The following is a 25725-nucleotide window of genomic DNA, read 5'->3' on the forward strand; positions in this document are numbered from 1 at the left end:
ATTTCCCGGCAATATACAAATACCTATTTAAGACAACATTTACGTTCAACTTTCCAGCTATACGGTTTCTGTGGAATTCCCTTCCCGGTATTTCTAATTTTGGGACTTATCTCCTTTTACTCTACATGTTTCTTAAGATGACTTTTTGGTTGGTTGGATGGTTATCTTTACAGAAATTTTCATGTATTAATTGTTTTTATAATCATTAAAGAAAAATCTTTTAACCAAACTTAACATTGACATGCTGTTCAACAAACAAAAACATTGCACTCAACGCTTGACAACCACACGTATTTACAAATAAATGATATATAGAAAAAAAGCTCTTCAATAATTTAGCTTACCTTTTCGTTTATACTAGGGTGTTGGTATTTGTACAGAGTCTGCCTTCACGTAAACAGACGTTTCGTTATTTTCGTAAATCATCGCTTTAATTTTGTTTGCTACCTGTGCAAATAACTTGTTGCGAAGTTATATGTAATGCTGCTTTTAATTTCGTTTGCTGCACTGGATTTAAACCCTGACTAATGAGTGGCTACACCTCGAGCTGACATAAATTAGAGCAGTTGTACTATATTCGTCCGTGAATCAGAATCGCAAAGGGCACCCGTTGGCCGACCGCCGTTCTGCCAGTAGGACAACTCGCGACAATGGGTCATCTATTCGAGCAGCGTACGAGAGTAATGTGTCTAAGTATTTTTAAATGTGCCAACCAGTCCTATGAGCAGCGTTATAAAGTCGTTTCAAGGACTTTTACTAAGAACCGAGCTAAAAAGATGACTAAAATTAAAGAACGTACGTATACGCGGCGTAAGTCATTGTTACAAGGAAATCGTTTAAACATATCTTTATAACGAAAAAAAACCACCAGTTGACTTCTAATGATTTCGTCGGTGACGCTTAACTAATGCTGTGTTGTGTATATGGGTTAACATTGTATAGCATTTAAAATAAGTCAGCAGAAATTCACATTTAAGTGGACCAGAAAGTAGATAGATGTCTTTGGATGTGAATGGGATGTTTATTTAATTGTTCCAAGCGTTCTACAATCACGTTCAAAAAAATGAAAAAGTCGGCTGCCGATTTACATTGAGAGTTTTAAGTTGGCACATATATGGAAGCCACCTGAAGAGACATGATGAGCCTGGCAACAGTCCAACGACAAAGGATTTTCCTCCGCGTCGAATTCCATCAGAATTCAATATTTTTCTCGCGTGTATTGTAAACATGTGATTTATGCCCTCCGCGGTTTATGTACTGTGACACGGGCGGCCGTTGCTAATGCATTGTGTAGGTTGATAGCGAATCCAAACGCGCTAAACTATTTTATTGGAAGCCATAACTGCGATATACTACGTTTTTCATCATAACAGTCATAATTCTTCCGCAAAAAACTAAAACATTTAATCTTTACTGTAGGTAAATGTAAACATAGAAAATATTAATTTCTCCACATCTTCCTGCATATTTTTGAAACGACTATAGACACTTTAGTGTCTAGATTGTTAGTTGCTGTCTCTCATAACTAAACATTTTCTTTTAAGTTTATTTATTTATTTATTCGTAATCAACAGCGTTACAATAAAAATATATTTATAAATACTTTTACTTAAATCTAAGGCCACAAAGATTACATGAACATAGCATTTTGAAATAGTCTCGGATTTAACATAAAAGTTAAAAACACAAGGCGTAAAGAAACAAAGAAAACTATTAAGACTAATCTAATAATAAATATTTAATGGTCGCAGCATGTGCAAAAGCACATATTTGTGTGTGCATGCGTGTGTGTGAATGTGTGTCTGTGTGTGTGTGTGCGCGTGTATGCATGCAAGCCCGGGTGTGTGTTGCACACTTTAAAGTTAATCGAAATCCGAAACATCGTTAGTATTATCATCCTCAATTGCATATAGTAGCCCACTGTCATGTGTCAAAACAACAGTATTCTGATGTGACACCACACGGCATACATCTAACTATGTATTCTCCATAATAAAGAATTCGTAACCATACCACTTGCCAAGGTGAAATGAATGGTAAGCTTTCTAGCGCTAAGTGCGGAAAGGACTGTAAATGTCTCTGCCAACGTGTGCAATACATAATAAAGAACCGAGAAAGGTCGCCACGATGTATCGTGGACATAAATTATTGTATTCATTGCTTCATAACACAGTTAATGTGAATGTTACCAATACCATAGATTTCTTTAAAAAGATCACTAGGTTAGAATGGATTCAAATGAAATTAAAAAAAATATCTGGGGGTTTACGTGAGGAAACAAACCCATCTTTTTCAGTAAATATATTGAGATATGTAGTCTCGTAATAACCAGCTCTGAAGACCGATTGTCTAAAACTGTAACGGAAAATCGAAGCTGTTTAGCCCTCTCTCTCTCTCTTATAGTAAATAAGCATTCTTTGCTCAGCGGCAAAACAAAAACGTTTTTGGATGTCACAGAGTCGAAATGTCGAAAGAACGTCTATATTGAGATTCGATCCTCAGACAAGTTTGCTTGACCGGCCTATTTCTAATTTTCCCTGTCAAAGCGTCAATATGCGCGTCCTCTAGTAAATGTACAAACACGTACATACAGCAGTAGTAACGTGACACAATAAATCTCTTGAAGTCAACGAGGGAACGTCACCAAGATTTCATTGTCAATTACGCTTTATTGGTTGTGATTAATTCGCAATCAACATGGTCTTGAAACGATTTTGAGCTTCAAAAATATGTTACTGCCCCCTTTTATTACATCATTATTTTCGGACGGACGAGTATCCTTAAAGCAATGTCCGTTGTAAAGTTTAATCCTATTATCTCACTCATTCTTCGGCTTAAGCTTCACTTTCGGGGGGGGGCCGAGTTCGAATTCCAAGTTCGGTTAATGGGTTGATATGATGAATAAATATTCACCTATACGAGGGTACCACATTCAACTATTATTACAGACAAATACGCCACGTGTTTTACATAAAACTACAAAAAAACATAAGCTTTTTTACAAATATTGGTAAATTAGTTTCTAAAAATAAATTTTGCACGGAAACTTTGTCTTTATAAGTGATAACTAAAACAACAACTATGTAACCCGATGTTGCATGTATCATAATTCTTTCGAAAATACACTTAAATTCAAATTCGTCATTTTGCCTGTGGTTTGAAACAAATTCGCCTTTAATGTTTATAGGATTAGCTGAACGATATCATAAAACTTGGCTCAAACATTTTTTTAAGACGTGTTTTGGCAGGCCTAGATCAGAAACGATTTTGCTTTATACTTTTAGGGGAATCGGACAGGTGAAAATACCGTGTCATAACCTGCTTCGGTCGCACAGGATGAGGGAATGGATCATTTGGAATGGTGTATACTCAACCCCGATAAAGGGCTCCTGTACTTTTCGCAGACGTTTGGACGCTGCATGCTGAATAGTATGTTTCCTTTACAAATGGATCAATAAGGTCGCCATTAGGTCGAATGAGGTCAATCAGTCGACAGACGCGGTCGGCGCGTGAGGTAGCACAACGGTTAAGTGGTCGTTCGCCTCCGCTCCACGCAAACACATTACCTGCTTCTATGCCAATGTAGGCTCATTAAAACATTGTGTTCTGCTCTACATCATGTCTAATCATAGTGTTTATCCACAATGGAATGGTTACCATTATAGACATTTCAGGTAACTCAAACTACGGTTCAAGCTTTATCCAGAACATGTTTCATCATTAGTTCTTTTTATTGATTTCTACTTAAGATTATTTGTTAACATAATGAATCACCCCTTCTTTAAGACCTTTATTCCTTGTTCCTTTAAGACCTAACTTTCTTGGATAGAAGCAGGCGTTACTTTGCGGAACTATATGATTGATATACAATATAATACTTAGAGTTCATCAGTCAATAACATCCACTAAAGATTATAAAACTCTACTCAAACGTCGGGTCTTTAAGCTCCTGTTGCCAAGAATCAAGTCGAGCTTTGCTAAACGTTTCAGTCCATTTATAGACTCCTTTATTTATAATAAAGTTACCAGTATTTGTGACATTAAACATTGTTCCGTAAAACAGGCAAAAGCAAAAATTGTTACCTGGCTTGCTACCTTAACCTATGATTCAACAGAAAAACTTTTCTTGTGTCTAGCGTAATATCATACAAAATGCAACTTTATCAATAATTAGAGTGTATTGTACGAATTGTTTAATCGACTGTAATTCGAGTGACAACATAAATTTAAGCGGTTAAATTGTAAATAGGCACCCACGAAACAGGAATACCTAGTGTGGGTACCATCGGTAACATGGAATCTGTAAATGTTGTTTTTGATAATAAATATTTTTTCATTTTTTTTTTTTTTTCACAATGATACACAATAAATTTTACTAAACTTTCTGTTACTTAGTCTTTTTTAAATCCCCTAAAAATTTACGACTATTGATTAACGCCAAAAGATAATCATAAATCTAGTAAAAAATCTACAAATCGCAGACTTAATTTAAGTAGTGTTATTCTTATCTTCAGTGAGTAACAGAGACCTTTAGCACTACTAGATACATTGTTAGGAAAAATGGTGTAAAAATAAGAATGTTACTGTTGACACCACCCTAAGGAATATGTTTCTTTTCCAGGATCAAAAGTAGTAATGTTACGCTCCGTCCTTTCAAAACTCTTTTGCATTAAATCATGTAGGTTAGTTGCCTAGATAAGACAGGACAAACAAACAAAAAATAGAGTACACTTTTGCATTTATAATATTAGCATGAAGTTTTATTTCAGGTATTAGACTCTAGTAAATTAAAAACAAAACAGATTTGTCTATGAACTGAATAGAAACAATTAAGCTGTGAATATTCCAAAATCGTTCGGTAACGTTTTTATCGGAAGCACGTTATCAACTATCATCGATCTTCCCCTTGTTAGTGTAGTGAAGAGATTCGAGCGCTCACGTCGGGCGGTAGTCAGCTGTGGCCGGGGCCGGGGTCGGGGGTCCGGGGGCGCGCGATCAATACCGCGATGTGGGGCAGGGGTAATTGGACGGCGAGCTTTGCGCGGCCCCGAGCCTGCGCTAGCTTCGGAAAATCCGAAATACATTTCATAATCCGTGTACCCGAGCGGATTTTGTGGGTCACAAGTCAGAGGAACTTGGATGCATTTGAAATGAGGTTAATAAATTCAATTAATAGGGGCACATAATATGTCGTACGAGTTGTATGTTTAAGTATTTTCATCATCATCCGCAGCCTTTTAACGTCCCATTACGGAGTACAGGCCTCCTCTCACAGAGAAGAGACGGTTGTAGAGCATAGACCAACCATGCTGCTTCAATGCGGGTTGGTGGGCTTTAATAACTATTATCACAAGTAAGTGATAATAACCGACACAGGGGTTGAAATCGCAAATTTCCAAACTCCAGACTGGTACAGAAAATTATTTTACAGAAAATACGCAATAGCTCACAAATTCTGGGCCGACCCGGGATTGGAACCCCGTGATTTGTTGTTAAAAATGCTAACCATTAGACCAACAAGGCAATATTCTAGGGTAACCACACGTTTTGATCCTTCGTAGCTACTGTTTTATTATAAGGAATGCCTGCCAAATCGAATTGGGTAATAATTATCAGCTTCTTACGCACTTATGCTGAACACAGGCCTCTTCTTCCACTGGATTTCGACTGACTATACTTTAATTATATAGAATTGTATCCGTCTTTTGATACTACATAACTGTGATTAAGCTAGGCTGCTTTGTTAATTTAAACGTTTTTTTTAGCTAACCATAAAAAGGATTTGGCAAAAGTTCAGTCGGAAAATCGCGAGTAATTTCTTGATTGAAAAAATCTATAAAGAAATCTTAAGCGCGCAAACATTAAGCCAAAAACGCGTACTTTAGTTTGGTAAAAAAAAAATAACGTAATCGCGATTTGAAGTCGCGAAAGACAAAGCTCGCGCTTTAACAACTGGTCCATCACGGCTTTTTCGTATGTTGCCCGAGAGCAAAAACAAACATGTAATTCCCTTGACAACCGGCCGCGATATTTATTTTTATCCAAGAACCATGAACTTCTCTTTGCATTCGCAAAGGAAGCTCTGAAATCCGTCTGCGTCGCGAGATGCGTGGGCTTAGCGCCATCGCCTGCCGTAGCCAACTTGCAGCGGCGCGTTTCATTGACCCCAGCCTTAAGCGAATGTTTTACGACTTTACGAAGGCAACTTTATGCGTACGGCCGGTCTATTACGGCCATCGATGGCCGTATTTACGATACTTTGTTATTTTATAATATTTTTGACCATATCAAGATGTCTCACAGCGCGCCTATTCGTTGGGATTTTTTTACGCATCGAGACACAATGTCCCTTAGCTGTGACCATTATAATCCAACGTGTCACAGTGTAACACGATTGATTGTGACTCGTTGGGAACTCGTTTTATCAACCATGTAAAAATGATCTTACGAACGATCGTTATGCTACATCAATTCTGAAGAAAAAATAGGCAAGCACACGTTAGTGATCTTAGGACAAATTTCATTGATGAGACGAGAACTTGTTTAAATAACAGCTATATTTATAACTTAAGACACCGTGTAAACTACCCTGTTGATCCCTTATTCTAGACAGGGCATCGGGCTTCTGTTCAGACTGGGGAGTTTTTGGAACTCTTGTAGCTTTAGTGCTTTACAAGTTGTAGAACACACCAATTTTGTGAAGTATATCTGTGTGAACCAAACCCAATTATAATTCATAACTATGCTCGATAAAATCAGCTGTTTGTTGAGCCGTTCTGAAAACGGAATCGTTTCTATTGTTCCCTCGCTTCACAAAGGGACTTTCAGTTAAATTTTTTTTCAATTTTTGGTACATAGACAAAGCTGTAAAGTTTGTTTTTATAGCGTCCTTTTCTAAACATGATTTCGGCGAAGTTGCACGAGGCAGATGCTGAAATATTACTGGGCCGCTACAGACTGCAGGGGCAGTCGCGACATGGGCGCAACAACACTCGAGCGGCCAGGAAGTGCAGTGGTCCGGTTAATTGCGCATAAAACCCGCCGAATAACATATTTTATGGCACCTAAAAAGTTATTGCTTTCACCGGAATAGTTCTCTGGGTTATTCCCTTTATACTGTATGCGATAAACAAACAAATACACTGTAAGTGTTAGCAGTTTCTTTGGTATTGCTGTATTCCTGGTAGAGTAGCCAAGAGTGCATTAATAATATGTTGCCTTAAGTGGTTCTATTCCAGCCGATGGTCATTTAGTTTTTAATTGCCTATTACATTCAAAAGGACACTTTTTGATAACTCAATATAATGAATTTAAATGAAAACTTTATTAGTGGCTAGTGTTAAAATCATATTATGGTATAATAATAATGTTAAGAGTGATAACCAAAACAAACTAAAGTACTCATTATGTTGAAGGAGTCGCGTTGTAAGAGACGCTAACGGGCATACTACCATAAAACAAATGACATACTGAATGTTTCTATTCCAGTGTTACGTCACTAGCTAATAAGCGCTATAAATAGCGGTTTTAACTCGGGCGATTAAACTGAGCCGATTGTTTACATGTCTCTTGGAATTTTATGAGACGAGTCTAAAATTTCTGATTATCAGGCTTTTCGGAAAAACTGACACGACTGACGGCATAACCTGACGTAAGAGTACCTGTCCATTAGTGCAACTTGAATAACAATATGAATCCACAGTACAAACGTGCTTTTAACGGAGTTCTACACTTATTTCTGCCGCTAGACAGAATTGTTGCGATGCTGTGTTCTGATCTAAAGGACGTGGTTGTCAGTGTTGTTACAAGCATATGACAGAAAAAAAATCTAAGTTTTTAGCCCAAGTGTTGGACGGGGAAATTTCCGAGATTTTCCTCGGAAGGCGCTCCATCTGAGGGCACCAATAAAGAACGTTTCCGGCTTAACGGTGACGCCGCGATAAAGAGTCGTTCACTTGTCGGAGCGGGGCCACTGCGCCGCTCGCGGTCTATTTGCGGCGCAGAACAATTCGACTAAATCGAAAAGTCCATCGTAGGCCAGCTGACCACAAACATCGAAATTGCCCTGACCGTCAGAGCTACCGGCCATATTGAAAAGCACCCTAACGTATAATTAATTATCTTAACCCTTTACTAATATTACAAATGCAAACGTGTTTGTTGACTTGACCTTCCTTCACGTCCTAGCGAAGCAACCAATTAACTGTATTTTTGGGATAGACTTAGTTGAAGAAAGGACGGAGAGTAACATATATACTAATTTTTATACCAGGGACACAAAACGATTCTTTATGAAAATTAAACTTAATTCGCTATACTCCCCGAAAAGCAGGAGAATCTGTATGGTGTAATTTATAATTTCTTCAATCTTTCGGGTTGGGTATAACCCAACCCGAAACCGGAGCATCCTCAGGAGATGTTGACTTTACAATGAATAATTGTTAAGTAACAAAAATAAGTGACTTACCTATCAGTGTGGAGTATAAGGATTGAAAAAATTATAAATTACATCATACAGATTCTCCTGCATTACACAGCATGGAATTCCGAAAAGTAACGCTGCTTCTATCCGTAATAAACGGACAACAACTAGTGTACATACCATGTTCTTGTTCTAGGCCTTATGACAATACAACAAACGTGGTAAAGAACTGCGCTATGTTGATATCGTATCAAGGTGGCTCGGTGATGATATAATATACCTATTATTAGGTAGGTATATTTTGAATTGTCTTATCACTAAGGGCAGGAAGCAATGATTGACTCGCCTTCGCGCCGTTTCAGTCGTGCTCTCTATAGGGTTGGCTTCTCTTACGCATCGAATGTTTAATTATTTTATTTTGGTAGTAAATAATATTGAAAACATTGACGGGATGTGTCCAAAACAAAAGGAACCGTTTAAGGATTAGTTAAAATTAGAAGATGTGAGTGGACAAAATTGTTGGCCAAAGGAAATATCTAATTGAGTTCTATTTGGTCTAGTTAGTTTTCGTCGACTCGGGTCGCAATTTTACAGATCCGTGGAATCCTTTTATCCGGCTGCAACCAATTGAATTTCGGGTATAAACCTCTCTCGTTGAGAATATTGGCAATGTTGAGGGTTGGTGAAAATTCATATGGACAGGCGAAATACAACGACGAAATAATCTTAACGAACCTTACAAAAGATCAATTTCCTGACGTCCTGTGAGATGATAAAAAAATTGTCAAGAATCGGTCCATGGGTAATCTTGTTGCCATGGAATAATCCATTTGACCGCGCGGCTATCGCGGCGTGATAAGCCGGCACAGGAAAATTGCCGGGCGGTTTATCGGGAACGCTTTCCTGCTAGTTGTTGACGGCAAATTAATTTGCGCCCGCACCGACGGATGTGACACAGTACCTATTGTGGTGCACTAATGATTATAAAGATCGGCCAGGCTAAACGCAGTGGGTAAGCACATTACGTCAATAACTCGTAACTTCTTTTTGATTAAATGCTTATTATTTATGCTCCCCTACTAATTTTGTGACAGTTGGGTAAACATTTTTTGGAACTAGTGACATTTTCAAGGATAAGCGGTTTCACGACTTTTATACGCACTTTTTTGATTCCTGACGACTGTCATACTCTGAGACCAGGACGCGATTGGAGTTTTAAGTTTACGAATATGGTTATCGCCATCATCTCACTAATTCTAATGTACGCATTTTTGGTCCTATTTGGATAAAGATATTTTTGACTTTGACTTTTCTCCATAACAGGTTAGCCCGCTATCATCTTCGATGGCTTCGACTGCCTGATCACTTGCCACCAGGTGAGATTGCAGTCATCACCTAACTTGTAGTGGAATAAATAACAAAAACGTGTAAGAAAACAAGAGCTACCACGGTGTATGAAGCTAACTTGTATGTAAAAAAAAAGATGCACTGCTACTTTGCAACTTACACCTTCGTACTAGAGTGGATCTTTAAGTTAACGAATCATTCCTTGCATTGCAAATCACTCGCGTACGCGTATAACGTATCGCGTAATTTTAGACGCATCGAATGTGACGCTCGCTTTACCTTGCGGTTCCACAATGGACCGTTACGTATACAACTAATACCGACAGAATACTGATTATGGAAGTTAGTGCACTTAAACAGCTATACAGGTTATTTATTCATCATCATCATCTTCATAAAAATAACAGCTTTAACAGTCCACTGCTGGACTAAATAGATTGACTAACTGGAGGGTTTATCCGTAATCACCACGCTGGGCACGCGGTATGGTGATAGCAGTAGATGGGTAGTTGTAGCACAGACTACGCTACTGCCCATTTTCCGTTATATTCCCTTGGTCGTCTCGCACGACACTCGCGGTAAGAGAAGGGGTGGTGGCAACCGAACTCTAATCTGCTGTCACCACATCTGCCACACTGAACATGTTGAGGTCTAATTAAGATAATCGGAGGTAACATATATGTTAATTTGGCTATTAAACAAAATTAATTAAACAATACACAACGTTAAACAAATCCATAGCGCCCCCTGTGTAATGCAGAAAACCGCACCTATATTAGCTCACTAAGTTTTCTGATTAGACTGATTGTCGCCTGCTTGGCGCCCGTCGCTGGTTTTGGTGGAAATACCCTCATTACACAGTCTGGTGCCGCCAGTGCGGCATCATAAGTCCACGAATACTTGTTCGTAATCGTAACATCGATACCACCTATTTCTGTACTATTATTTGATTAATTCAGAGCTACAATGCCCCTAGAATTTAAGGCTGCGCTATTCGCAGATTTTTCCAAAGTATTGTATAATATTATTACTATCAATATTAAAACCTACATATTAATTTATCTCATTCAATCGCAGATACCTATAAAAAGTAAAATTAAATTTGCTAAGCGACCGTTAGTTATATATACATTGATTTAAATTGTTTTTGCATTAGGCGTAGGTACGTAAATTCAGATTCGTCGCGGTTTTATTACTTAGGATTGTTGAAACAATAAGTCGATGAATTGTTATAGGTACTTCATTTTATTTTTTTGCATAGAAGCGATTTGCGGTTCGGCAAAAAAAAAACTGCTCTAATTTCGAAGCCACGATCATATACCAATAGAAAGCTAACGGCTAGCGTACTCTTAAAGACATCCACCCACCGCCCCCTTTAGACCAGTCAGATGTACATAAAAGCTATTTAGATGACGTGTACCCCGGCGATAGCCAATTTATAACGTTTTAGCAACACGTTTTAGCGATATAGTGTTAAAAAACTCGCGTTAACAATGTGAATATCGTGAACGTGGGTTTTACTTGTTGATAACGAAATTAGAAATGAACTTATATTTCTGTTCAAATTAAACTCCAGCTAATGTGCCTGAACGCTTGTTGGGTTATTACGATGTACGAGTGAGGTCGACTTCGAGCGAGTTCTTCTATTCTTCTGAGTGTAATTGTAATCAGATCCAATTCGACTGAGATATGGAGTAATATCGTCAAAAGAAGCAGATTGTTTTTTTATTTTGTTATTTATAATTTTCCATTATTTGTGGCCCGCTGTAGCAACCTTTGGCCGTGATTTACTATTCTACCAACAACGAAGTACCGGTATCAAGTATAATATAAGTATTCAGTAACTTTGTTTCAAAAGCCTACTTACTATGAATAAATGAATTTGGATACAAGGAACCAGTTTTACTGAAGTAGCCGTGAGCTGCTCTTAGCTTAATAATTTGCGTACACAATCGGGTTCCGGGACCGCGCAGATGTGCCGAAGCCATTGTTTATTGTTGTACGCGGGGCGTGTTTACGGCGGCGTGAGATCGTCACTCGCCATAACAATTGATGCCACATGGCGTCGCGCACATCGCGTTGCGGGTAACTCGACACTCATTAACCTTGGCGGTCACATGCATGCTGATACCTGTCCATCATCATTAACGTCGTAGTAATCTAACGACAGATGCGTTTAGCTTGCTGGTTAATTTTTTTTAATGTCACGACATTTTTATGCTTCATTTTTAAATATAAAATTCCGGCAGTGGAATAAAAAAATAGTTATAATTTATGGCCGAAATAATGATAGGTGGAAAACCATCGCTAGTAAACAGAACAACCCTTCGCACGCAAGGAACACGTCTAAAGCCACCATGTGTAAATCAACCCGTGGCGTAGGTTGTAAGCCTCATGCGCCTGTAATGACACCGGCAACCACGCACTTCAGTGCAAACAAGCAAAAGCACAAGCAAGCAAGCATGGCGGTAGAACTTCCCATCCCAATTTATGGACTTCTTAATTTGAGTGAATATGGTGTGCTTACTGCTATGCCGTCAAATAAGTCGTCGGTACGGCTTCACTGGTGGCATTGGTTCCCAGATCAGACAAAAAAAGTAATTATTCATAATATGCTAAATCATGACGCGTGACGTCTCTAGATAAGCATAGGTTTAGAACGTAGTGTTTGTTTAATATATTCAGAGATCAACATTTACCTTGCGTTTTGTTCTCTGCGATAGCGACAAGATCTCACAAAGAGCAACCGAGGCAAAAATATCACTATTGTAGCGCTTTGGCTTTGAGTATTCACCTTTACGCCTCCAACTAAGCGATAAGGTCGAATCTTAGGAACAACTAAACGGTAGTACCTAACAAAAGATGCGATTGATAAGATTACATTACGCTATGAACTAAAGTAGATGGCAGCAGTAACACGGAGTTCGCTGCTGCCCGGTCTTCGTTACATTCCCTTAGTCGCGTCGTACGACACCCGCGGGAAGAGGTGTGGTGTCAACTGTCTGGATCTACTTTAATTACACAAATTAATTGTCTTGAAAATATTTTGCTTTCTATGATAACTGGTTGTAAAGCAAGATCCCGTTTGCCGTCATTACTCGTCAAGCAGGAAAATTTGTAAATTCCCGATCGTCCAAAACGTCTTTTTAGTTTATATTAGAAGCATTTCTCTAACCATTAGACAAATTCCACTGACAAACTTTAGCGAATTATTTCTGCTCAATAATTTAAATATTGAAATTTTAAATTATTGCCGACCTCATAGGCGCAGCGGCGCTATTGTTTTAAGAGGGAGATTCGAACCCCAGCAATGGCAAATTAGGAATTTATAATTTTCCCATTTACTCTGGTCTGGTTGGGTGGGAGGCTTCGGCCGTGGCTAGTTACCACCCTACCGACAAAGACGTTCCCGCAAACCGACTTAGCGTCCCAGTACGACGTCGCTTAGAAACCGATTAGGGTATTGGTTCAATAAAACTGCCATACCCCTTATAGGATAGCTCGTTACCATCTTAAACTGCATCATCAGTTACCAACATGTGAGATAGCAGTCAAGGGCTAACTTGTAGTGGAATAAAAAAACAAAACAAATTGGATCAGTTGTTGTAGCAATGGAATCCTTGTCGATAATAATTAATGCAATTTGCAAACACTAATAACCCTAGACTGCGGGTTATCGCGTCACAATTTATAATTTGGCAAATGCTCTGTTGATAGTATGCAATATATGCGATATACATATATACATATACGTACATAACGGGCGCCATGCTGCTAATAATAGACGTTATGACATATTGGCAGCGAAATTATGTATAAATTATTACGTTGTTCAGCGACTGGTGCAGGCAATATCACTAATAGGCCGAGAGCTGGCGGGAAACTGAAGCATTGGATATCCTTACTAAAACCCCCGTATTAAAGAATAATTAGGCAATTATACAAAAATTTTCTATGCTCCGGGTTACAGTGATTGCCCTTATTCTCTAGGCAAGAATACCAGTTCATCTTAAATATTGTATACAACTACTGAGGGTGCTCCGGTGTATGTCGGAGCGAAACCGCTTGGTGTGGAGTATAAATATTGAAGAAATTATAAACTAAACCGGACAGAATCTCCTGCTTTTCGCGGAATATAGCAAACTAAGCTTAATTTTCATTAGTTTATCTTAATATCCATAAATCGTAAAAGCAATACATCCCGACTAGCAGCCAATATTATTACGAAGGTGCGGATTTGCGAATTTTAAATAATTGGTCTGATGGTCACCAACGTTTCAGTATTGTAGATATACACGTTATATAGTTTTAAGGGGTTTGGTTGTCGGAAAATTACCTTATTTTTAAACACTAGATTTGTCCGCGTTTACTGTATGTATTTTAAATCTCCAATAATGTTATGCTTTAAAGAACAAAATAAAAGTATAAAAGCTTAATTCCAGTTCCTGGAAGAAAATATCTGATACAGAGGGTGGATAATGCAGGAGTCATTGCGAAAATAGCCACCAGCTCTCCGGCTAGTTCGGGTAGTAGTATGAAAAATATTTACAGTGGAGATAAAATACGATGTAAACTGCAGCCTACGATATTGTACCGAATCCATCAGCACGCCCACGTAGTCACGTCACCTGTGCTCGCTTTTCAATTTCTTGTATGGGATAGTATAGTAGGGATGCAGGAAATTAGAGATATTTTTAGTTGTTTTATCAACAGATTAGATTCCGACAAGTCGAAGAGAACTTCTTTAAAAGAATCCGGAACGATATCATCATCCGATTACTTCCAACTCTTCCAAGAATATGTGTACAAAGTTTCATGAGGATCGGTTAACTAGTTATTTCAAAAAAAAATCAAAATTCATTTATTTCAAGTAGGCCTAATATAAGCACTTTTGAAACGTCAAGGCTGTCTGTTTGTAGTGATTCTACCACCGGTTCGGTATTTATAATATTAGTAGGGATATTACAGCACATTGATCGGTTATCGTGTAGCCCGTAGGTACAATAAATATTCTGTGCGATAACAGCTCGATTACCGATAATACTTTACCTACACGCTACATTAATTTTCTCAATTGTGTGAACGTGGATTGTGTGGCTACCAATAGAAACACGTGTAATCGGTATCAGTGGGCTTTTCCAGAGATGGCAGCACCGGCACTTTGAACACGCTACCGCCATTATAGTTTCAATCAAATGTGTAGCACAATACTAAGCTGGAACGTTTTACAAGTTCGCGCACAGCTCAAATTTAAAATTGAACGTCAGGCCTCATCGTCAATGATAATCACTATTCGAGATTCAACTGCACGTGAGAATCTTCATAGTGAAGTTTAGAAACTTGAGATATAAGTATACCTTGTATTAAAGCTAGCAGCTCGGATTAAAAATGGTGGCTACGTCTTCAATGATAAAGCTATTCGAGATTGAACTTAGCGCAAGAATCTACATGAGTTTAGAGAGTTAGATGTCTATACCTGGAATTAGAGTGGATAAAGTAAATATCCTATTTCTATTCACTTATTATAATTTATGTTCGTTTACTTTTAATCAAATTTAATTCGAATGGGCCACATATTATTAATTTCCGAAGATCTGGTCCACGTGGGACAGTTAAGTCGATAAGGAAAATGTAAGGTGTGCACTCACCGTCCGCGTCCACTTCGTTGATCATGTCTTGAAGTTCGGCTTCTGTGGGGTTCTGTCCTAGCGAGCGCATGACGGTGCCCAGCTCTTTGGTGGTGATGGTGCCATCGCCGTCTTTGTCGAACAGTGAGAATGCCTCTTTGAACTCCGCGATCTGTTCCTCTGTTAGTTGATCCGCCTGGAACGCAACGATATTTTGTTAACGCTATCTTTTTATACTGATTTCTCCCAAGTTACTAGTTTAATTTACAGCACGATAACTCCTTTGACATACAGGAGCGGGGGCAAGGTTCTTCTTATACTTTGAATATGCAGTTGTATAATAACTACCTTCAATAATAGGGACTCGTTTTTTGGAAATGTATTTTATGCACCTACCTACAGATCGTGCGCATTGTAATCGCTTCATATCAATAATCTTCATATTTTCGAGTGATAAGGAGTTTCGCTGTCGCATCGCCGCTATATTAAGATCTAAGGGTGACTCATTTGATTATAATGGCATCTGAAGTACATATTATTACACGTTTCCCATTCCCCAAGGGCAAAACAATATTCTCTGTGAGAAATATGTCCCGAAAAATATTAAAAAATCATGGGATGTATAGCGGCTTACACCTACATTGTGCAAACTAATCTTAAGGTATCTGCGAAAGGGACATCAGCATGTTTGAATTTCGGAGTTGTAAAAATAAGAATAGTCAAAGCAAGCAAACCACTGAAGAACCCATGACAAAGGCAGTTTTTAACGATTCCATATTAATTGTACAAATTTTTCGTCCGCCAAAAACTTAACGACAATGATAAACTAAAACGAATATGTACGATCGAAATTGGTGTAGCACTTATAATCCTAACCGAATGGCAACGCGCCTTATATCTCTTCAAGGCATCATAATAAAGACTTTACGATCAGACAACAAAACAAGTCATGTAGAAACTGCCTTTGCCGGCGAAGGAGACATCTTAGATCTCAGAGGGTTCTCATCACACGTGTATTACTTAAATATTTATTTCCACAGGTGCGGCAATCCTCTGAGAGTTTATAAAACTGTGAGCGAGAATAAAATTCCGCGGGGAAAAATATGCCTTCGGCCCATGCTAGTAGAGCTTACATGCGAGATATTTGTCCACCATTTTCTCGTCTTGTTCCTATATATGAGTCAAGAAAATTGGCAGACATATCACTACAAGTGTACCCTTTCACATTGGCCACCTTGGCGGTAGAAAAACTGTTTTTGTTTAGCTAATCATTAGCCTAGCTTAGTTTTCACTTTTGTCATTAATAAAACAATGATTAACATACCGTTGTGACAACCATTTTCTTGATACCTAACTAAAGAACTAACTTACTAACTATCAAATAGAACAGTTAAAGACTGCGCCGTGGCAATTAATGAAAGAGATTCACACATGTGGCTGATAACTGATAAGTGATAAGATAGGCGGAGATTATAATGTAATTACGGCTAGGCCGCGCCACGTCACACTGCGGACCACTCTAGATAGCAAATACTGCAGCGCTCGCAGTAAATATTATCAATACTTAGATACGTACACCATATCTTTTATTATGCGACACGCGTAATCAATACAAATATCTCACTGGTAAGCTAGTCCTTACTAATATTATAAATGCGAAAGTGTGTTTGTTTGCTTGTCCATCCTTCACGCCTAAACTTAGCAACCGATCAACTTAATTTCTAGCATAGAATTAGTTGAAAGGACGTAGTGTAATGTAGGCTACTTTTTATTTAAGGGACACCAACGCTTCTTACGGTATAAGTGAAAAAACGCTGTAAATGCGGACGTTGTAAAACTTAGCTGAATTCGCAAGGTGACCAGTTTCAGTAACCCATGATATGACGAACTCGATATCACCTACTAGTGGAATATATTTAGCAAATATATTTAGCAAGAATAAGTTTAAAGGTAACAGTAATGGAGGAATATCTCGATACCTACTCGTACAAACAAAACCGGGAAGACATTTAGAAATGTGCAACCGGGAGAATCGAAACGATTTGAACAGTCGTCCCCTGAGGATGCTTGTAAGACGTATGACTCTTTACGGTTCTCACGAATTATAGTAATATAAGGCGGAATATTTAAAATTTAGGAGTTTAATCAGCTTATCAATTATTGATGCTTTAATAATTTAAAATATATTTGTAAGTCTGTCGATTGGTATCAAACCATCCACTAGTGAGAGTTAATTTTGCTCATAAAGTGTGATAATTAATTGCCAGCAAATATTTAGTCTGTAGCATCCTCCCTATAGACAAAAAGAGGACGAAATTCACGCCGTGACGTCACTACTAGGTTGTCATGAAATCATGTCAACAACGAATCGTAAACAAGAATCTAAATTGGAACGGCTTTCAAGATTTCGAGTCAGCTAGGCTTATTCGGTTCATTCATTTTAACTAACAGATATAGGCGGCTTCATCTGCTTTGCGTTCTATTATACGGTTTACAGTACCCCCCAGTAATTAGAAATTAGAATATTTGATGCGGAACACCAAAATGTATGAACTTCTTCAGCTTATCATACAAGTCAGTGGCAGGCTGAAGAAGGCCTGGCCGGAGAATACTATCACGGCTGAAAAACCTAAGAAAATGATTTGGAAAGAGCACCAAATCATTAAGCAGCGGTGTCCAAAGTAGAGATAGCCCTAGTGATTGCCTTCGGAAGGAGACGGCACCCAAATAAATACCCCGTGTAATGTTTTAACGTATTCTTTAAACTTATGCATTGGTAGGTCCAAAATCATATTATAAAAACGTATACTCAATCCCACAAATGATTTCGGTACCTTTCGTAGACGATAGATAGGTATAAGACATCCGTTAGCTATGGGTAAGTAGATATCATGTGCATTACAATGCCTTCAGTCATTACTGCTAAGCACAGCGCGATAATGTTAACGCTTATCACGCAATTGAAAAATAACTGTAAAGCGAAACCATAAATAGTATATTAAACCCATTACGAAAGGTGTAATCTAATCACACGTAGGTATGCCTGGTAACCTTATTCACCAAACACAATAATATTGTATGTTGACATTAGATGTTTTTTTCATTATTCAAAGTCATTAATTGACGAGCAGCGAGGCAGTTACATGGTTTGGTTATATCATATCCTGCTATCAATCCGACATCACTTGGTTTGATAGATTGCCTGATGGTGTGACCAGCTGTCTTTTCAATTTCATAGTACACCGGCAGGAGAATTTGGCATTTTACATTTATAACATTTTTTTTGTTAATTATGCTTTTTATCCGATTACTCGTTTGTTTAATAAAATGTTTTCTATTTTATTCTTATGGTATGATGGGTTTCGTGTGTCCTGTACCTATTAATAATAAAGGATCAAACGTCATTCCGTTATGAATTAACCAAACAAATACGTAAAATAATTTTCAGACAAAGTAAAAAAAAGAACCTTTCACTACGGCACTTCGTTATAAAATTCCAAATTCTCCTGCAGACGTACGGCGTCCTTTGATAGCGCCACGGCGCGTTTGACAAACTGCAGCACGGGCCAAGACGGCACGGCACAAAAGCGACCGTATCTAAGCGAATGGACACTATCAATTTCGCTTTTGTAATTAGTTTTCTGGTCGGTTTTTGACCTCTGTTGATATTTTTTTTATTTTACATCAAGTTTTTCATTAACTGCAATCTCACCTGGATTAAAACTTGTTACGCAAACCTCCCACAATCGGTTTCAACAGTATCGGTCACTACATCGCTTGGCGGCATGTCTGCCGGTACCTAACTAGGAACGGCCGTAAGTAAATGCAAGCGAAGCCGCAGGCACCGCTAATTGTTATAGGTATATCGTGTGACCCAAATTCTATTTCACATTGTAATAAATCTGTTTACAAATAAACTTCTTTCCAGTTTGTAAACATTTCAATGAATTGAATTGTACAAATGGCAAAACAACCATTCCTGGTTTAAAAGTTTTTCTACTTTTGACGACGACGATGACGCAGTGGTGAGCGCATTGTGGTCTTCTATACGGCAGATCGCGGGTTCGATTCTTAGTGGTGGGAGGCTTTGGCCGTGCCTAGTTACCCTGCCAACTAAATCGTGCCGCCTAAAGATTTAGCGTTTCGGTACAATGTCGCGCTGATACCGATTAGTGGTATGGGTTTAATATTAGCCCGCTACCATCTCAGACTGCATCATCACCTGGTGGAAATGCAGTCAAGGACTCATTTGATTTGGAATAAAAACCAACCAGAAGAAAAATGACAAAAAGAAAGAAAGAAGTTGTTGGCTGGTTGTAGCACCATCCAATCCATAGAAATTGTTTTGATGGATTGATACAGGGAAGGAGGCCCTAAAGTCATTCTATAATTCCTATGATATAATTAAACCATTGACTGAACCATGTAACTGTCGCTTTGGTAAATTGGTTGAAATTGGTTCGATTCCCATTTGTCGAGCTATGTGCCTCAAATATGTGATAATATTTTAAACTCGTCAATTCTTATATACAATCAGCTAAGTAGGTTTATGCTCTAAGAAACTATATCCTATGAGAGAGGAGGCCTGTGCTGCTGTAGGCCATCAATAGGCTAATAATTATGATGATGTAACTGGTTGCAACAAGAAAGGTATTGAAGTTGCGACTTCGAGCACTTATCTATAGAATGCGAGGTTATTCCTTAACAGGCTGTTCAACAACTGCTGATAGGCACAAGTGGTTGCAGCAATCTGTGCATGTAGGCCTGAACAAGCACTTTACAAGTATCAAATCCTTTGATTGACTCATTATCAAGTGTTTGTTGTTGAGCTGTTCCAATGGGTTTATGATGTGGGGAAATTTCAGAAATGTACCTAACTAGCATATTACAATCACACTTAGCAAAACCTCTGTATTTGACATTCCAACTTCATTTTGACAGACCCATTCCATGTGTCTGACTATAAATATCCCTGTTGAAAATATATAATATATTTCATTCATATAATATATAATCATGTTTTAATAAAGCTGAAGCTTTTATAAATAACAATTCTCTGGTACTACTGGGCAGATTTTAAAATCTTTTATGCATTTTGATAGCCCTATGATAAGCCTACTTAACATCAGCTACAACCTTTAAAATCAAAAACGATAATGGATGGAAATTTGTATAGGAAAATACAACCCTGACAATATAACTGTTTTTATATAACTATAAAAGTTTCTTTGCAGCATTCAAAAAGATTTTCAATCACTCGGCTGTACATCGGACTGGAAAAGAAATAGCTGCAGCCAGCCCCTCCCATAAGATTATAACTAGTTATATTACATAACTAGCTGTTGCCAGTGTTCTTCTTCGGCATTCATTATGGGTTTTTTTTGAAATCCTGTGAGGACAGTTTGTTTTTCTGGGTTACAAAGTAGCCTATGTTACTCTTCATCTCCTTTCAACTAACTCTAAATCCAATCCAAATGTCAAATCTGTTTGCTTAGTTAGGGTGTGAAGGAATCGTGAATAAACCCTGGTAAATTTTTGGCCAACATGGTCAGGCATAATATAAGTTAAGCTACTATACTGGTAAATAAAACATGTTAGTAGACAGGCAAAGGTTTCTCTTAGAATTTTATTAAGCAGTAACTGAAATTATGATTACACTCTAAAACTGTGCCAGCAGCAAGGCTAGCGAACATGACTTCATGTAACAAACATGTATGATCTCCTTGTTTTATTAATCAGCGCATATTCAGTAAGCCAGCCTGTCAATCCTTAACCATTCTCACCCATAGTGTTTGTGATGTGCGTAACTGGCACAGTAAATGTGTTTAAATTATGAATTTGAATGTACCTACCTACAAAAATATTAAGATAGAATCTAAATGAAGTTGATAAGACAAAGTAATAATATGAATTGACAAAGGCTGTAAAATAATAATTTTGTTTTAAGGATAAATTAAACTCTATAAATAGGAAATTACATAATGACCTTATTTTGTTATTTTCCTTATACTTTTGTATCAAATATAAAAAATATTGTATTATTCTATATTAGTATTAATGATAAATATTGTTACAAAAATAGTCTAATATAATTAAAAACTTTTTACAAATATAGCTACAATTTGCAGCAGGTCTATATTGTAATCAAAGGTCTATTTAGGCCTGAAAATCTCATACCGTCTGCAATGATCTTAAAACCATTCAAAAAGCAGATTCAACTGAGAAGCAAGGAGATTATCAAATCATATAATATTATTCTTCAAATACTAATTCATATTACAGTGATGTGATACAGTAAATGGAGCAGTGCATTGGGTGGTGGGTTCAAGCCCAAAGTGCCACCTATGGGCCTACTTGAATAAAGATATTTTTGACTTTGCTCTACAATATCATCTTAGACTGCATCACAAGCTAGTCCTTGATTATTCAGTTTAAGATGGTAGCCAACTGAACTGTTAGAGGTAGTTATATTAAACTCAATATAAAAAATACTAAATCAATTGGTGGCACAACTTTGCTGGTACGTTGGTAAGTAGCCTAGGCTACCAAACAAAAGACAGCAAACAGTATATCATTAAGATGAATATAATAATTCAAAAATTGAAATATGTAAACTGGATAAACATGTAAATAAATAATTATATTTTAAGCAGTACTCAAGATTTGTTTAGTGCCTTTTTCACAACTATGTATTGGTTTACAATCTAAAAATTTCATAGTAACACCTAATGACCCTGCAAATCAGCAAGGACAGACTGTCTTATCAACACTAGCACCATTTTGTAACATAATAATGGTATTCCAATAAAAAACTTATATAGTAATCAAGGAAAAAGTAGTATATTTAAAATGGAAAAGTTTTTGACCTTTAACATACTAACTTTGCTATGATGTAGCATTATTATTCTTCTAAAATCTAATAAAAACTCAATGCAGGTGAAATAGAAAAAAAAAACATGATTAAGTTAATTAAATAAAAGTTTCATTTCATGCTAGATTTTTGACATTAGAAGCTTCTTTCTGAAACATTTGTAGTTCCATTGTCTAGAACACATTTAAATTAAGTTTTATGTAATGCAACATATCAAGATTTAGTGAGAAGAAATTTTATCAAGGCACATATAATCTATTTCTATAGATTTTGTCTACAGCAAGCCAATAAAAATTGTTACATCTGACACATAAGCAGAAAATGTTGGCTCAATAACAAGTAAATGTTTACTATTGTAAAATCTGAGATAAGACAATACAATTTAAACCATTTATTACTGGTTACATGCAGTGCTTTTTCCACCCACAGTGATAAATTTTCGTTATCCAATTAGAATTATTATAAGTTAAATCAGATGATTGGACATCTGATTCAACTTATAATAATTCTAGGAATAGAAAGATGAACTCATGTAAGCACTTACCATTGTTTATGTATGTAAACTATTTTTTGGATATATTTTGTGTTTCTCTATTGGAAAGCTCATAGAAGATGATAGGTATATAAATACTACAAGTACCGGCTCGGAATGCCGGAACGATGCCGGCTTTTCACGACAGACATTCTAAACGACCTAGCACCCGACATGAATTTTCCTTTTCGTATCTAGGCGAAGAAAGCTAACAAAACCCGTTAGGTGAATTGCGTATAAAAGAATACAAGTTCGCTATGCGATGAGTCAACGGGCGTTTGACAGGTGCGGCCGGCCGATCGATCAGCAGAGCTCGGCCAGCCTGCCTGGCCCAGCGGAGCCCCAAACACGACCCCTAGCCCGCAGAACAAGGCCGGTGCACCGCTGGCGGCTGCGTCACAGCAACGGGTACACCTAGGAAGCTATGGCGACGGATGTTTCTGGACAACCCGCAGCCGCTGCTCCCGAAACGAGCCTCTCTGCGCGACCAACGGCATCCCGGAGCCTCTGAAGCCGCTCACTTTAAAACTCCACGACTTAGCCGACGATGACGACCCGCAATGCGGTAAAAAAACGGCCATCACAATAATAATGGAGGCCGTCATCACTATAAACACCGATGCACCATAACCCAAAAATATAACCAGCATACGGCTCGAAACGATCCCACGAATGCACTGGTGGCTTTATTTCGACGAAAAAACACTCACCATTGTAGATTAACTTGGATTATCTGGAGCTACACTAAAAATCACAGACTACGCCGCAAAAGCGACCTCACGGACCGACGGTTGAAACGATACTGCCGCCCTCACTCGCGCGAGCGGCCGCGCCGGAAAACTAGAGTCCGCGATTCGCTCCGTGCGCCGCGCGAATCGTTCGGAATCGTTTAATCGAATCGCCGCACTATCATGACCGACTCGATTCTCACTCGGTCGCGTCTCGGTCTCGATTCAATGCACGTTTCGAACATCCAAGTCCATTTCTCGGGACGCACGGCACGGGATTAGATTGGATCTGCAAAGGATAGTCGTTTTTATATCGGGCGGGTGCGGCGGCGTAGAGCGGCTGGCAGCGCGCGCCGATTGGCCACCGCGCACCTGCAATGCGTCACTGCGGCCCGCGGGGCGCACGGGTGACGGGGCCCAGCGCGCGAACCTAGCGCCGCGGCGACACCCGGCCGGCGCGACGCCGGCAGCGCCCGCTGCCCCAGTTCGCCGCCGCAGTGCCGCCGCTAACGAGATAACCCGCCACCCGACTGCGCAGGCTTCCCGCCGGCGACGCCTCGCGCGTCCCATGCTGGCACAATAATGCGTCTTTACATGCATATTACTAAGGCATACTCTAATTTACAACAATGAATCTAGGGGGTAGACTTTCATGCCTGAAATTCTAATATTATTATATTGTTAGCTATCATATAACTGCTACACTTCTGCAAATACTATACTTATCAATTACTATTATCATCTATCAAGTCGTATTGGAGATATTTTGAAGATGAAACTTAAGATTGTAATACATTCAATCCATCGTTTCCATGTAAATTGCACAAAAAACATGGAAGCCTTAAAAAAGTAGTTTAGTGAAAATAATTGATTAGGTCAATTATTTGTCTATTAATTCATAATTGTCAGAGGTTCATTAAAAAAAATATTTAGTAAAGATATCCATCATTGTAAATTTGATTAACTAACTGATACTATTATTACAGCAATTGTGATTCATTTAAGCAACCTTAATAGTGAGATATTAATTCTTTAAATTCTATCATAACTATCTAAAGTTAATAAGCAAATTACGTATATTTTTATGATAACATAAGCACATGCACACACAGAAATACACCATCTATGTAATTTTTTTAAACCTTTTGTAAATCGATGTTAAAAATCGATATAGATTGGCTCGTTATAAGCTGTCTGTGATGCAATAGTCAATCATTGCATTGGGCAACTGTCAGTGTTCAAAAATTAAAGTAGATAGCGTATATATAAGCAAAACGTTATTGAGAAAGGGCGGGATATTTAAAAATACATTTCGTATTATTTAGCAATAATAATAATAAGTTAAGCCATTGATAAGATTCAAACTCAACGGCTTAACTCTAAAAGCTACTTGTTGCGTAAAAACAAAGTCAGAGTTTAGATCGGGCATAAATTTACCGAAACGAACGAAATTAGGGATCTATCATTTTTGGTCACAGTAAACTTTACTGCATTTGGAACTGACAATTTAGTTTTATTTATGAGATTTGTGTGCGACAGAATCAGCATCAATATCCCAGTTATCAAGGATTCTTAATTGCCCCTTTTGTATTTAAAAAAAAAATTAAAGATAAAGTATGAACAAGCATGGCAACCACAACCGCTTTAAACTTTATGACTAAATACAGCGTATGCACTGAAATACAGCTGCGTATTTCAGTAGATACCGAAATATCAAGTGGTGGCTGATGGACAAAGTCGCACTAAGGGCTCCTTTTAAATATATTGCTAACGGAACCATACAAATTTCTTCTCCGAAATAACTGAAAATGTGATACATAATTACGAATCAGGACGCATTTATAAAGTTACGCCACAAAGGCGCCTGCCATAATTTTGGAAATACACGATCAAAACGTGATTAACAATAATCAATGTTAAATAATTATCAGGCGCTTACTAAAAACTATTTATCTACTACTACTTTGTCGACCTCCCTGGCACAGCGACGAGCACTGTTGTTTTATGTAGGAGGTACCGAGTACGATTCCCACCAATGGCAATTTAGGAATTAATAATTTCTAAATTTTCTCTGGTTCAGTCTAGTTTGGGAGGCATCGGCCGTGACTATTTACCACCCTACCGTTGCGTAGCGATGTACCGTCCTGGTGTGATGTCGCGTAGAAACCGACTATCCGAGGGAAGGATCGATTAAAGAG

General features: G+C 38.1%; 1 protein-coding gene across 2 annotated transcripts in view; it reads right to left on the bottom strand.

Moving 5' to 3' along the window:
• LOC120629702 (calmodulin) overlaps window positions 1–23704 on the bottom strand; it is a 34285-nt gene extending 10581 nt beyond the window's left edge. Inside the window, exons 1-2 of one of the 2 annotated variants that reach the window (XM_039898689.1) lie at window positions 23510–23704; window positions 15418–15592 (exon numbers count right to left, since the gene is read on the bottom strand). In XM_039898689.1, coding sequence (XP_039754623.1) covers window positions 15418–15592; window positions 23510–23512 — 178 coding nt within the window. In that variant the 5' untranslated portion in view covers window positions 23513–23704. Of the gene's footprint in view, window positions 1–15417; window positions 15593–16720; window positions 16820–23509 lie in introns of those variants that run through there. The other variant, XM_039898688.1, reaches the window with a different exon arrangement.
• Window positions 23705–25725: the final 2021 nt, after the last annotated feature.

The sequence above is a fragment of the Pararge aegeria genome, chromosome 15 (assembly GCF_905163445.1).
Source record: "Pararge aegeria chromosome 15, ilParAegt1.1, whole genome shotgun sequence".
Lineage (NCBI taxonomy): Eukaryota > Metazoa > Arthropoda > Insecta > Lepidoptera > Nymphalidae > Pararge > Pararge aegeria.